Source organism: Panthera leo, chromosome D1, assembly GCF_018350215.1.
Source record: "Panthera leo isolate Ple1 chromosome D1, P.leo_Ple1_pat1.1, whole genome shotgun sequence".
Taxonomy (NCBI): domain Eukaryota; kingdom Metazoa; phylum Chordata; class Mammalia; order Carnivora; family Felidae; genus Panthera; species Panthera leo.
This window is the reverse complement of record NC_056688.1, coordinates 69,758,563-69,774,486: the sequence shown is the minus strand read 5'-3', so window position 1 is coordinate 69,774,486 and position 15,924 is coordinate 69,758,563. Positions and strand designations below refer to the sequence as shown.

Sequence of the window (15,924 nt, the reverse complement as noted above, 5' to 3'; positions counted from 1 at the left end):
GACTCTTGATCTCAGCTCAGGTCATGATCTCAGGGTTCCTGAGATTGAGCCCCATGTTGGGCTCTGTGCTGACAACGCAGAGCCGGCTTGGGATTCTCTCTCTCCCTCTCTTTGCCCCTCCCCGCCTCTCAAAATAAATAAACTTTTAAAAAGTTGCTCTCACCTGTTGTTTTTATTATTTTTTAAGTTTATTTATTTTGAGAAAGAGCAGAAGGGACAGGGAGAGGGAGAGAGAGAATCCCATCAGGCTCCACACTGTCAGTGCTGAGCCCGACAGGGGGCTCAAACTCACAAAGTGTGAGACCATGACCTGAGCTGAAATCAAGAGTCTGAGGCTTAACGGACTGAGCCAGCCAGGCAACCCCCTCCTCCCAGCCTGTTCTTTTTCTTTCACAATTATCTGTAGCAGTATTCATTCTCTCCAGCCTTTCCAATTATTGATGTAGTTAAAATATCCTCTGGATACTTGCCTTTCTTTGCAGCCAAAGGCAATCTTGTCTTGGCTCTTCGGGCTGGTATCACTGTGTGATTTTATTCTTTTCATTGTTTTTCCACTTACTTATCAGGTCTTTCTCTCCAGTAACCACCACACTTGAATTACTTTGTTTGCAAAGTTTGAGAGATAAAAACAATTTCCCGTTAATAGAAAAGTTCTCATATAATGACACTATTCAGAATGAGATCCCAGTAGGATGAACAAAGCCACAAGATGGCTGAAGTTTAAAAAAAGACATCTGCTGGCTGTAGGGAACAAATGTTATGAATTTCTGTATACCTAGCTTAGTATGTTAGAAAGAACATGGGCTTGGGACACCTGAGTAGCCCAGTTGATTACGCATGGACTCTTGATTTTGACTCAGGTCATGATCTGGTTGGTGAGTTTGAGCCCGCGTTGGGCTCTGCACTGACAGAAGCCTGCTTGAGATGCTCTCTCCCTCTCTCTCTGCCCCTGCCCTTCTTGTGCATGTGCCCGCCCTCCATCTCTCTCTCTCTCAAAAAAAAAATAAAATAAAATAAACAAAAAAAAAGAACATGGGCTTTCTGTTAGACTGGGATTCTAATGTTAGCTCTAAGATCTTTTCATCTATAAAACATGATTATAATACTAGCTTGTTTTGAGCTTTAAATAGGAGAAAATTAAACTTCCTAGCCCACTGATACATAACATAGGACAGAATAAAGTCTCCATGTACTATCCTTTTTTCAAAAAAAAAAAAAACAACAAAACTTTTCTATGAATCATTGCCATTAATTAATACTACCTGGAAATAGTATCCTAAAGACCACTTATTTATGTTATTATAGTCTTGAAGATTCTGTTCCCCCACACCCCCTTTTTAATAGTAATATCCAAGAGAAGAGAAGTAATTGAATTGCCTTTTTCCTAGTTGACTTTTGACAGTCTCCTGAATGCATGTCTCTAGCCAATTGGCCTAGTTGTTCCTCCCTCTGCACAGATTATATCTAAATTATTTAGAATTTAGATTATTTCTTGTCATAGGCTCTGGGTCTGGAGTTTTCTCTTGTCCAGCAAGAGAGTGGACGCAAAATTGAAATGCAAGAGAGGCTAATGTCTGGGAGGAGACAGGAGCCCCTAGTAAGGGTCCTTGCTCTGACCCTTGCTCCATTTTGATTAGGATCAGAATGGGCGTGCACAAGGATACAGTGAAACCGTGGACATTAACTCATGGGCGTGGGAAAAAGAGGTTTTGAAGATATGCAGTGTTAGGGGTTTGGGTCAGTACAAAACAAAATTCTGGTGCTTGCTGGGAGGTTGTATACAGCAGACAGGAGGCGCCACCTCTGTTTACCTAAACTGGCCAAGAGGACAAGAAAGACGAAACATGCTACCTCAGGGTCAACAAGGCACCTTTCTTTTGCTAATTAGTTCCACTCAGGGCAACTTCTGCTGGCTGTTTTCCATAGTCTTGTTTACCTGTTTACCTATTTTGGTCCTTCCTTCCTGTGAAAGCAGCTTTCTGCTATTTTACTAAGTTGGGTGGCATTTCAGCCCTGAACACCTAATCTTGTTTACCTCATTTTTGATGCTTTCATCCTGAGGCTTTTCTATTCCTATATCTTTGTCCTGTACTGGGAGCCTATGCCCTGTTTACCTAATCTTGTTTACCCAAACTTGGGTGTGTTCATCCTGTGGCTTTCTAATTCTTTATGCCTTGTTAACCCATCAGTGCAGTCTCAGGCAATTCCTAAGTTTATTCCCCACAATTTCTGTCATGCCTAAAAAAGCAATGAACTGTGACGTGTTTTCTAAGAACTTTGTTTCTAGTAGTCCAGTAATTATGTTTTTGATGATTACAAGATCCATACAATAATAAACTTTAGTTTGCCTTGTATGAAGTATACACTGAGGAGCCAAAAGTCCTCTATTTTAAAGGATCTTTTTATGGTAAGGAGTTTAGATCAGGACATGGAGAGTCATTAAAAGTTCTTAGATAATTTTGATTACAGTGCAGCTAGTATAGACTGAATGGTGATAAAGAGGTCAACCAAAATCCTTACTGATACATGTTAAGGATTCAGTTGAAGGCAGCAGCCTTACGAATGAAAAGGGAGAGGAGTCAAAATTTTGAAGTAGACTCGATGTTGGGAAATGAGAAGTCAAGGATGACTTCGGAGTTCTTGAGTTAGTGAATAGAGATGACATTAGCTGATGTGGGAGGCCAAGATAGAGCCTGGCATTGTTGAATTTGGGGTGCTTATTGAAGAATTCAGAGATAATGAAAACAGTGTATGTAGTATGTAAAACCTGGTGTTCTCAAGGGTTTGATCCTCATGGTTTTTTTGTCCGCTGTCTCCCTGGACCCAGCAAATGAAGATGGAATCCTAAAGAACACCCAAGTTTTAATGGAGATGAAGAATTGGGTAATGGTGTAAGAACTATGCAGGTAGGAGAGAGACACAGGAGTAAGTGGTATGTGGAGCCATCAACTGAGGCTTTTTTCCTTTACTAGGGTGAGATTTGGAGCACAGGAACAATGCCCAACTTGATTTAGCATCTTATAAATAGCTTGGCGTATCATATTTGGTGTTCAGTAAGTCCTTGAATGAATGAATGAATGAATGAATGAAATGAAATAAAATATAATGTCACTATGATGCAGAGATTGATTAAAATAGAAGAAATTATTACACATTTCAAACTAGTATATGTGTGTCATTTACCTTTTATCTATTTGTAGTCTTGTTTATAGCTTATTGATAACATTTGAAAGTATGCCAGCACATGTAGGCAAATACAGGCATATTTTTTCCAGATATCGCAGTTTGAATTTCCCTTGTTTTTAGCCTGTTCGTAGTCTTGACTATTGGGAGTAAGGATTGGGAAGAAATCTTTCACATGGTGATACCCAAGTTTTATTGACAAATGTAAATATGATTTTTCAGTTGACCTTTTTGATAACTTTCATCTGAAATTCTTTACTTTCTTGTGTCTGGCTGTAAAATACATGCTTATTAATTTTCATAGATTGATTAGTAAGACCTACTGGTATTTCCCATCTGCTACCTACATGCTACCCACTGTAAAATGTTGGAAAATGTAGATCTGAATTTGCCTTATATATTCTTTGAGGTTCTGTTTTTTAGTCACTTTCTCTATCATTCTTCCCCCAGTGGACATCTTTGGGTATCCAGAGGGGTGTGTCTTATAGTTAAATGTCAGGAGGAGATAAAACGCTCTTGTAAAGAAATGTTAATGCCTGAAATAGCTTATTGGAAGACCTCCAAAGTAAGGAAAAAATTCTAAATCTCATTCTACACAACCTACTAAGCCTCTCTACGTCTTTATTTTTCCTTTTTATTTTTCTCGATACTTGTTACCACCTTTTTCTGACATTTTCCTTTGTCTGATTTGTTCTTTCTTACCCTTCTCTTCTGCCTCATCTCTCCTGTACAGATAAGTAGATACAATATCAAATTGAAGTTTAAAGAGTTTCTTTTTTAGTAAATACATTTTAATAATTAAAAACTGAAGTGAGATTGCAATTTTTTTTTCAAAATAATTTTATAGTTTTTATGTTCCTCTGATATCTGATTGATTTTTAATTATTCACTGATCCTTAAAGAAACAGGTTTCCTTTTCCAGGAGCATTCAGCATATAAACTGTGTGGCATTTACTTAGCAATTTGAATTAGCCATTGTACAATTCTCTGACTTTGCGTTTTCTATTATTTTTTTAAGTTTATTTAAGTAATCTCTACACCCAGTGTGGGGCTTGAACTCACAACCCTGAGATCAAGAGTTCTGACTGAGCCAGCCAGGTGCCCTCCTTTTCTGTTATTTTAATTTCACTCCTTGATCTACCTACTTGTTTACATATTTATTATATTAAAGTGTCCACTTATTGTAAGATTTCAATTGTTTTTGAAAAGAAAGTATTAATTAACTATGAAGAAAAAATTATCAAATAGCGAAAGCAATTTCTGTAAAGTGGAAATCTATATTTTTTAACCTTTTATTTTTTACGGAAGTAATTCTTTTTTATGAGCTCTGAGGTAGATTCAAAATTTGAATGAATTTACCTTCAGCATTTTTTATGAGACTGTACTGGAATTTTTAAAAAATTTTTTTCTTTTTTAATCTTTATTTTTGAGAGAGAGGGAGGGAGGGAGGGGTGGACAGAGAGAGACACACACACAGAATCTGAAGCAGGCTCCAGGCTCTGAGCTGTCAGCACAGAGCCTGATGCGGGGCTTGAACTCACAAACTGCGAGATCATGACCTGAGCTGAAGTCGGACGCTTAACCGACTGAGTCAACCAAGCCACCCCTATTGTATTGGAATTTTTTATAAAAGTAAGGTATAGTATTTTTCCAAATCTGGATTCCTTTTGATGTTTATGTACAATTCCCCTCACTTCCCTCTATCAAATCCATCTTGGAAAAGTGCATAGGAAGCATGTAGGAGTGGGTGTCAGGAAACCTCTGTTCTGGTCCAAATTCTATAACTTTGTTCTGGATTGTCTAACCTTATTTAGTTGTGTGTGTGTGGTTTGTTTGTTTGTTTGTTTTTGATGTTTGGAGACTCTGAAAGTCAAATTTGATTATATCCAAACAAAATACTCCTGCTTGAACATTTATCAAGATCAAGACTTCATTCCATATAATAAATTCTCATTATTCTGTATAATCCTGCCATTTACCGACATTGTGATCTTGGCAAAGTTACTAAACTACTGAGACCATTTTGTATTCTGTTTATGATAATAATGCCCACCTTGTAAGGTAAAGGTTAAATTGGATAGTGAATATACTTTAAAGTACTTAGCTCAGGTGTTCTGTAAAGCTATTGTTAATTTTCTTATAATTTAATGACTTTAGTAGAAAAAACAGTCACAAGTCTCGCATGTGAAAAGGCATGAAATGTATGAATCACATCAATACTGTATTTTTGTGGTAATTACAATGTAAGGAAACATCACGGTGTTTACATACTTTTATTTTAGAGCCCACACTAAATTTCTACAGGGGCTCTTAAAGAAATAACAGCTTTGTTATTTGGTTTTACTAGATGCTTTGTTAAGCATCTTAAAACTTTTAGTAATTAAGAAATGTATTCCAGGTGAAATTTTGTCCAAAAGAATCATTTTGTGGAATTGCTTTGCTTTTTTTGGTTCTATATTAATGTTTGGAAACTTGAGGTACCCAGAGGGCAGTTAAGTGTATTTGCTAAGTATAAATAACACACTGTTAAACTGTTGCATAGGGGTAAGCAGATTTGATAGACGAATCAGATGAAAAGTACCTAAAAAGACTTATGGTGTTTGTTTTAATCCCATTTGTGGCAGTTTGTATGTCTGATATTTTATAATCCTGTTCATCACTTTAAAAATCTGTCACAATAGTGTCAGAAAGCATGTGAAATTGTTGACTATTTTATTCTGCGTGGACCAGATTTAAAGGTCAACACTACTCTTTCACGTAGGTTATGGGTGCTACATATGCTTTCAGAGCAGTAGTGTGAGGAAGCTTGAAGTGGGATGGCAGGACGGCCTCATCCTTATGACAGTAACTCCAGTGATCCAGAGAATTGGGATCGGAAATTGCATAGTAGACCTCGTAAACTTTATAAACATTCAAGGTAGGTAGAAAATATGTATTTCACATATCAAAGCTCTGATAAAATTGACCTTTATAAAGAACCAAACTGCATTTGGTTGTGGCAAGTCCTGCAGGGGTTGGGGGCTGGTTTACAAAGAATTATGTTTGTATTCCTCCTTTAAAAACTTGTACAGAAGCATTTCTTTCCTTTTAATTTTCTTATATTTGTATTTATAATTTTCTTATATTTGTATTTATTTGAATTTTTGTTTCTAAGTAATGTTAAAATCTCCTTAGTGATCCTGTGAATAAATGCTATAATTAATTTAACTGTGAACCCTGGCAAGACAGGTTAGCTCTTTGTATTTAAAACTCTCTAGTTGAAATTTATTTTGTGTTCTAAGTATATTGTCTGTGTAGATTATATATAATAATTTACAGGCTATGTCATATTTTGTTGTCATCTCGATACTAATGGGAAAATCAGTCTTTCTGCAATGACTCTACAGGTTCATTTAAAGTTTGATGCATTGAATGAAATTCATTTCAAAAATTTCAGCCCATTTATATATTATATGTAAGGCTTTTTGTGCTGTGCAGCTTAATGAGGAATACTTCATTTAGAACACTTCATTATCTGATAATTTACTGTGTTAATTGGCAGCTCATAAACCTCACATATTGCAGGTATGTAAGCATGTTTTCCTATAGAGTATTGTGCTTTGTGAATATTTACTTAGGGAATATTAACAGGCATTTAACTTACTTGAATGTAAAGTTCTAATCTGATAACTGTTAGTAGTTTTCGTGAAAATGCCATGATATTGAAATCCTGTTTGTAATTTTTTTTTTGAAATCCGTTTTGTAATTTTAAAGAAATAATCCAGGTACTTTTAAACCATATGCTGTAGCTAGAAAATATGAGAAATTGGTACTTTTTAAAAAAGTCTCCTGACGAGATGTCTGTCTTTATTGTGGACTTTTAATGTGGTGAGGTCTTGAGTGAAAAAGTTAAGTTGACTTATTAATTTATAAGTGCACAACAATGGTATGAGTGTTTTTTGGTTTGTTTTTTTGGGTGTGTGTGTGTTTGGGTGTGTGTGTGTATGTGTGTGTGCTTCAACCAGTGCTCTAGTACTTTTTCTTTATCCTGCTTATATGGATAATTATTTTGTCTTTGAGATTAAAGAGAAATTAGTTTTATCTCATTAAGTGTGGGCTATTTATATCTGCTATGTTGTATACATTTTCCAGGTGAATTCTATGTTATCCTTTCTAGTTCTTAATATTTTTTTGCTAACGTACAGTACTACATTATATGTAAAATGGTGACTTCATATATAGGTAAAAATAAGCTATTGTTTATTTTATAAAAGGTGCATGCATACAATGAGGAAAATTTATAAAAACTAACAGTATTTTTTTTTTCATTCCTGTATTTCAGTGATAAATATCATAGCTCTTCTTGATAGCTATAGCATCAGTAACTTTTTGATGCTTTTTTTCACGTAGACTGCATCAATATTGGTTGTTTCAGTGAAAAATATTAAAGAGAAATAGAAAAAAAATACCAATACATTATTTGTTTTAAATGAAAAGACCGTGAACTCCTTTGGGCTTATTTTAACCACATTTATGGAAATTCTGCCCAAGGGAAAATAGCTTACTTTTAGAGACCTCTTGATCTTATACACTTAGGAACATATGACTTAGGATACTTTAAAAATGTATACAATTTGACTTTTTAAAAATGGCATTTTTTTGGAATCGATATTAAATTAATTGGGAGATTTTACAAACTAACAATCAGCAAATATTGTTAAGAACTTGTACTCATTGCAGGAGAGATTCAGAAGTTTGTCAGGGTTCAGCTTGCCTGGGTGGCTCAGTTGGTTAAGCAACTGACTTGATTTCTGCTCAGGTCCTGAGTTCGCGGTTTGTGAGATCAAACCCCGTGTTGGGCTCTGTGCTGATAGCACAGAGCCTGTTTGGGATTCTCTTTCTCCCTCTCTCTGCCCCTCCTCCACATGCATGTGTGTGCATGCACTCTCTCTCAAAATAAATAAAATGAACTTAAAAAAAAAAACTTTGTCAGGGTACCAGCATGGAATGCTTTAATATCCACACGTGGAACAATTAGAGGACAACAGGGCACCGAACTGTGGTAGTGAGTTGTAGTAAAATAAGAGTTCAGAGAAGGATTCAGTATCAACTTGAGTGGGTAAAAATGAGACTTGAACTAATCTTTGGATGATTAGGTAGATGGAGGACATTCCTGCCAGGGACTTTCTGTAGGTAACTGTGACTAGATTGGAAGGTGGAGCTCTATGAATAGGAAGTATTACCGTCCCCATTTGACAGATGAAAAAAAAAATGATGTTAATAAACTTGCCCAAGACCATCCAAATTCTAAATTGCAAAGTTAAAATTTATAACAAAATTTCTCATTCTTTTTATTTTTAAAAATGTTTATAACTTATTATGGTACATTTTAAATATATGCAAAGTAGAGAAAACGGGTATAATAAACTCCTCTGTACATATTTCTCAACTTCAGGTTATATCAACTCATGACCAGTTGGGTTTCATTTATGCTTCTACCTACTCTCATCCTTTTTTTTTTTTTTTTTTTTTTTTTTTTTTTAATGTTTTGTATTTTATTTAGGGATATTTAAGTGAAAGAAAGCCAGACTAAACACGGTTAAAGTTAGAGGTTTGTTTTTCTTTTATGTAAGTTCACAAGTAGGCAATACTTGATGTGGATTTAGTGGCTTAAGTATATTAGGATCAAAAATCTCTGATATTCTTTGTTTTTTCTCATGATTGCAAGATGGCTCCAGCCATCATGTCTACCTTCCAGACAAGAATGAGGGAGAAGGGGGCAATGGGAAAGGGGTTTCATTTGTATTAGGAAATTAAAATTTTCAGAAATTTCTAGCAGGCAGGCATCTACTTATAAATTGTTGGCTAGAACTATGTCATATGGTCATCTCTGGATCATAGAGGCTAAGAAATATAGATGGTCATGTTGCCACCTGAAACTGAGTTGGGGATTTAAATTTATAAAAAGTAAATGTCTTAGTCTGTTCATGCTGCTATAAGAGAATACTGTAGATCAAGTGACTTATAAACAACAAATTTATTTCATATGGTTCTGGAGGCTAGGAAGTCCAAGATTAGGGTGCTGGCACATTTGATATCTAATAAGGGCTCCCTTCCTGGTTCAGACAACTCTCTTTTTGCTGTGTCCTCACATGGTAGAAGGGGCTAGGAATCCTCTGGGGTCTTTTTTATAAAGTACGAATCCAATTCATGAGGGCTTTGTCCTCAACCTAATTACCTCCTTACCTCCAAATACTATCACATTGGGGGAATACATTTCAATACATGAATTCGGCGGGGGGGACACAAACCTTCAGTCTTTAGCAGCAAAGAAATGAGCATTCCTTATTTCTTAGTGATTCAGTTTTTACACATAATTTAAAAAGTTGTCTTGTTTAAACTTATATTTTGTTCTGTTCCCATTTTGGAATTGCATGCATTTTTCAGTCTTTTTTTCTCCCCCACCTTTACTGGCAAGTGTAAAAATAAATTTCTTGAATTCTAAAAGTAATAACAATAGTTACTATATAGGTATGCTTACCAGTGAGGTTTGAGGGTTTAGTGGGCATTGCCTTGTGGTTTCATTTCCATCTAATAAACTTTAAGGTACTTTCTTCTCTGAATTTTCTTTTGAATGTAGATTTGGTATGTATAGCATTGTGATATAAAAGACAAGACAAGGAAGCTAATCTCAACACGGATGTACTTCAGGGTGTCTCTTCCCTCTGGCTTAAGCAAGTGCATACAAATAAATGGGTTAATAAATTACTGAACTTTGTTTCTTTTTGAATAGTTGTGTAGTTAATACTTGTGTAGAGGCCCTTGTAGCTTGCTGAAAGATCCATTTCAGCTGAAGTGTATTTGGCCTGAATTGCAGCAGCTTTCTTTATAAATTACAATAGTTTTTGTATTTAAAAAGGAAAAAGAACACCTTTTCTGTACAACTAGCATTAAAATGGCTAGATTGACAATATGCTTATTAAAAGCTCTTGAATATTTGAATTGGGTTAAATACAACTATTTAAAACTCAGAGCTGCAGTCTGCTCAGGTTACTAAAGATAAACGTATCATACACATTCAATATCAGACTTTGCTGCAAGGTTTCATTCCCACATACAAGTACGCATGCTCATTTCTTCTGAGACTGCGTGAAGATTGAGCTTTACAGTTTCCTTTTTAAGCCACTTTGTAGTCTCAGTTTAGAAATAGAAAAGTTTGGTTACTTTAAAGAATAGTTCTTGAGTGGATTCTTAAAGTACACAGAATATTTTTCCTTTGTTTTTTAAAGAGAAGCTTTACTGCCCAGAATGAGTACACAATAAGATATTGAAAGGAAAAGAAGAAAGTTAGCTGCATCCTAGTTTTCTAAAACCTGGCAAGCTGGCAGAGCTAGAATTAGCATTACAGATGGCATTTGGCAACATAGCTACATATCACTAAGCCCTCATCTCCTGAGTTTTCTTCAGCCTGTCTATCAATTACAATATCCAATCACTGCACAGAGATGGAGAAATGGGATGATCACAGCTCACACGATGCTGTTTGGTTAGAAACGTCAGTGCTGCACAACCCACGGCTGAGTCAGTGTCTGTGAGAAAATGAACTGAATTAATATGTAGAGGGGGTTGTAGCTCTGAACATTTGCAGCCTAAATAACCGCAATAGCATTATTACATAGTAGAGGGAGGAAAGCTAGAGGAAGTCTGTGGACAGGTGAGGTAGGGGGAGACTGCATATTTTCTGATGTTCAGAAGAATCTTGAAGATGATGGAAATATCAGATGTGCTAAAGTTTCCTAGTAATGCCCAAGGATGCTGACCTGGCTTTCAGTGCTGCATTGTTTGAAAAAGCAGAGTCCCTTTATACTCTGATTTCAGAATTTTTTTCTTGTTTTTGTGTGTCTACCTTGGCATATACTAAAGTAAGGTGTGTATTCATTTATTACATGATATCACTGGGTTATAATTCTATACATCTATGAATATGAGAGAGATTGAGAAAGATGTTTGGCCTTTATTTCATTATGATCATTTACTTTTCTGGATGAAAAGATCATATGTCTTGATTGTCAGCTTAATGGCAAGTTATTTAAAATAAATGGAGTGTGTTTTTACTGTTTTCATGGGTTTGATGTTTTGTTTTTTATTTCGTTTAAAGTGTTAGTAGAATCTTCATGTAACTTGAGAATGCATTATGTTTGGTATTGTTTTTTATGACTATCATAAAAAATTTAAGGAAAGGCTAATTTAAAATAATATTTTTAATATGTTTGAAAATGAAATTCAAGATATACAAATAAAATCGTTGAAATAATTTCCTAAAGAAGGGGGTAAATACATTTTTACTTTTGGATGAATTAATCATTAGTTGAACCACTTACATGTAGTAGTATTTTACAAAACTGAATACATTTGAATGATGACTTTTAATTGGTTAAAATGACTTTTTTTCTAGTCTTTTAGAACGTAGACTCTGAATAAGATGCTGCCATTGAAATAGAGAGTAAATCAGATAAGTTTTTGGATTATTGCAAATTTATTTTCAACCACACAGAATTTATAAGTAAAGATAATTGTTCTTGTTATGAGATTTTCAATCTTAACAGGTGACATTGCTTACTTTATTTATATTTGGAAATTTTAGCTCAGTATTAAACAATTTGACTAATTTTTTTTCTTTTGTCTTCATTATCCCTAGCCTACTGACCCTTCATTTTGTGGGGGTTGGGGTGGGGGGGAGAATATACATTTTAACATTTTTTTTTTGTTTTTAATGGTTTTAAATGGTTCATAACAGACTTTCCTTGAAATGACGGGAAATGCTTGTGATTTCCCCCCATTTAATTTTTAAAAGTTTGAATGGTCATCTTAATGGTTGTCACGACTTATTTATATATTTAGGCTAACTGGTATCTTGTGTTGGCTTTTTTTGTGGTTTGGTGACCAGAAATGTTTTTCTAAGCTTGTTTTAGAAATAGAGTTATAAAAGCAGAAATCTCAAGCTAGACCTTTTTGTCTAATACTTTATAGAATATTTTCTTTGGTTTTGTTGGTTCTCTTAAAATAATAATGCCTGTGTTATTGTAAAAGTGATACATATTCATTACATGAATTTATAAATATAGAAAGCACATAGAAGAAAACAAAAATGTTATGCTGTGATCAAAAGAAATATACTTTAAATATTTTTGCATCTAACCTTTTATTGTGTATATAAAAATATAAAATCACACATATCTTTAAAAGTGGTTTTGAATTATTACTACTGTATATACTGTTATATAACCCTTTTTTTAAACAATCATGAACATCCCCTTTGTCACGAAATAGTCTTTTATAGCATAATTCTTAAGAACTGCATAGTGTTTTGTGTGTATATATTTTTTAACTTGCCAATTTGAGTTTTCCCAACTTTTGATTAGAGAAAAGATATCATGATTCTATAGGATAAATTTCTCTTAAAAAGGAATAATGTCTTAGGGAGTTAAGTACAAATGTAATTTTGATATTTTTTGGACAGAAAAAGATCCTTAGTGTGATTACACAATAAACTCTTTAAAGATATGCACTACTTTTAAAACAGAGCAAATAGCTAAGGTTGCCATAATAAAGTTTATAAAAAATAAATCTTTATGAAAATTAGGAAAGCAGGAGCTCAAATGAGCTGAGATGTTTAAAAAATGCAAAGACCAACCAAAGGGTTTCTTATAATACATTTAAAAAGGTAATCAAGGAAAGTGTAATAATAATGCCTAGCAATGAAGGAAGAGAAAAAATCCCTTAGCTCTTAGGAAGCTTCTCTTTTAAAGAGGAAGAACAAACCACCACTACCACCAATAATACATAATAACAAAGCAAACATTGCTATGAAGGACATAAAAGACAACATGGGGATAGAGATAAAGAATACATCTAGTTAAATGGATTACCTTCTCAGCTAGTTGAAACATCTTAACCTTTACAAAAGGAAATGCCTATAAAATTTTAAGGTTATTGGTATTTGTGGTTTCTAAAGGTTTTAGAATACAAGAAGTACTAAAAGATAGGGAATCTAGGTCTGATTTTGAGAAGTAGAAGATTTTAGAACAAAAAATGAAAGGGTAGTTTTATGACTAACTTGAAGAAAAATAGGTTAAAAATGATCCAGAATGGGTTTGCTAAAAATAGATGGTCAGAGCAACTTTGATTTTTTTTTCTGATGCAGTTGTTTGACTAGTAGCAATATAATGTATTTGGACTTAAGCTTAGTTTTTGGTAAAGTCTTTTTTTATATCCTTGGGTGTATGGTGAAGGAAAAATGAGTTAGCTACAAGTTGATTATGTTAACATGATTTCAATTTTGAATGACCCTACCCAAGATTAATGATCTTGGAAGGTGGCTTTGTTCTTTGCTTTGTCTCGTTGTACATCTGGAAAAGGCAAATTAACAAATTTATAGGTGACCATGAACAAAGAAGGACAGTGCATGATCAATTAAATGATCCAGTATGATCTCTGAGTTGGTATTGTTGGACTAAATTAAAATGAATTTTTTTTTGGAAATCTACGTAAGACCTGAAAAACACTAACATACATTAAGTTAGCATGGCTTTAAAACACTGCACATGGAAAAGACCTGGGGGTGGTTTTTGGCAGTAAACTTGATACAAAAGTACAATATAACTGCCATCATCCCATTTTCTCCCCCACCCTCCCCACTAAAAAACCATCATAATTAATGGAAAAGAAGGCTAGAGCCACTCTGCTGTACACCAAAGTATTGTCTTTAGTTCTATGTATATTCAGAGGAAGGATGTGAAGAAGTTAGAAACCTTCTAAGTTTAAGGAACTGATTAGAGGTCTTGGGGGCAACCCTGATTGATATTAAGGAATCTCGTTATAAGAGGCATCTTCAGATATGTGAAGATTTGCCCTTTGGAAATGACATTAGACTTGGTTTGAGTCAGACTTGTTTGAGATTGAAGGCATGAGCTCTAAAATTGAACTGCTTCGTTCCCATCTCAGACCTGCCACTTAATTTGCTATCTAATTTTAGGTGAATTCCTTAGCTTCTAAAGCTTCCATTTTCTTGGGGAGCCTGGGTGGCTCAGTTGGTTGGGCATCTGACTTCGGCTCAGGTCATGATCTCACTGTTTGTGGGTTCGAGCCCCGTGTTGGGCTCTGTGCTGACAGCTCGGAGCCTGGAGCCTGCTTGGGATTCTGGGTCTTCCTCTCTCTCTGCCTCTCCCCCACTCATGCTCGGTCTCTCTCTGTCTCTCAAAAATAAAGCTTCCATTTTCTCAACTGGGGATGGTTTTGAGGATTAAATGAAAATATATGTAAGGTGCTCAGAATTGTGCTTGGCATGTATTAACTGCTTAGATCTTAGTGTTGTTGTTACTGTTATTCGGTCCTAGTAGATAGGGCTAGGACAGTGGTTTTCAACTAGAGGCATGATTTTGCTCCTCATTTGGCTGTGGCAATGTCTGAAAGACATTTTTGGTTGTTAACAACTGGGAAGAGGGAGTGCTACTCATACCTAGTGGGTGGAGGCCAGGGTTGCTACTAAACATCCTACAAGGCACAGGACAGTTCCCCCACAACAAAGAATTAACTGGCCCAAAGCCCTGAACTAGGGTCGGATGACAAGGTTTAATTAAGCTTTAATGTTAAGAAAAACCATCTAAGTCAGCTTTCCAAAGGTGGAACAAAACTGTTTAAAAAAAAAAGTTACCCTTCCCTGTCATTAACAGCAATAGGTCAGCCAATTCATGAGAACTTGGTAGATGAGATTCAGAAACGAGATAGGTGTTTAGATTACATTTCTAAAAGGGTTTTCCTGAATTTAGATTCTGTGTTTCTCTAGTTATTTCTCATGATAATACTTAGGCATATTGAATGCCCGGTGTCAAAAGGCCTCTGATGTAAATTCTCTCATTCTTTAATTTTATCAATCTAGTTTAGTTTAGCAGGGTAGTTTAGATTTTTAATTTAATTTAATTTTTATTTATTTTTTTAAGGTGGTTTTATTGAAGCATGGAGACAGGACCCATGGGCAGAAAGAGCTGCCTAGATTTTTAATTTTAATTCTTTTACTGCTTAAAATTTTAGCATGAGGCATAGAGAAGGGAATTTAATGGAATAAGTCTGTTTTCAAAAGGACATTTGGAAATATGAGTGATTGTGGAGTTGCTATAATTTCTCTCTAGAAAGGTGTTTTGTGAAACTAATTAGTTAAAATATTCACAATTTGATATATATTTCTAAAATGAAATCTTGTATTTCATACCTTTCTTCCCACTGTTTTATTTCCCCCCTTTAGTAATAAGTAGGATAGGTGCTCCAAAAGGTTTTTAAAAATAGTAATTTTTGAAGCACCTTTAACAGTATGTGATTATGTATGCATTATAATATTACTCTCAGTCATGAATAGCAACTGGCATAAAGTACTCAGTATATATTTGTTGAATGAATGACTAATCAATAGATACAAAATATATCTGACCATTAATTTAGATCTGTGGAGTTTTTAATAGTGGTTAGCTATATTTTAAAGCTACTTTATAATTTTCTATGGTAGGGAGCTGCTTGAGAATGTCAAGTATTTGGAGATTCCAATTCTTAAATTTTTATCTCTAACCCAGACCTCTCCCCGGAACTTTAGACTTATGTGTCTAACTCGTTATTTGATGTCTGCATTGGATGTTGAATAAACATCTCATTCTTTTTTTTTTTTTTTTTTTTTTAAATTTTTTTTTCAACGTTTTTTATTTATTTTTGGGA

The 15,924-nt window shown here is 34.7% G+C and overlaps 1 protein-coding gene across 13 annotated transcripts in view; it reads left to right on the top strand.

Moving 5' to 3' along the window:
- The window catches only part of BTBD10 (BTB domain containing 10), an 89,424-nt gene that overhangs the window by 20,413 nt on the left and 53,087 nt on the right, over nucleotides 1–15,924 (top strand). For 4 of the 13 annotated variants that reach the window (XR_006194045.1, XM_042906871.1, XM_042906866.1 and 1 more), the window contains exon 2: nucleotides 5,945–6,100. The exons of 4 other annotated variants lie outside the window; for them this stretch is intronic. Coding sequence is in view for 8 of the 9 variants with exons in the window: in XM_042906871.1 (XP_042762805.1) it covers nucleotides 6,000–6,100 (101 nt within the window). In the remaining variant the exon portion in view is untranslated. Of the gene's footprint in view, nucleotides 1–1,557; nucleotides 2,907–2,928; nucleotides 3,388–3,419; nucleotides 3,749–4,262; nucleotides 4,282–5,944; nucleotides 6,101–8,752; nucleotides 11,090–15,924 lie in introns of those variants that run through there. 5 more of the 13 variants (XM_042906869.1, XM_042906870.1, XM_042906868.1 and 2 more) reach the window with 5 other exon arrangements.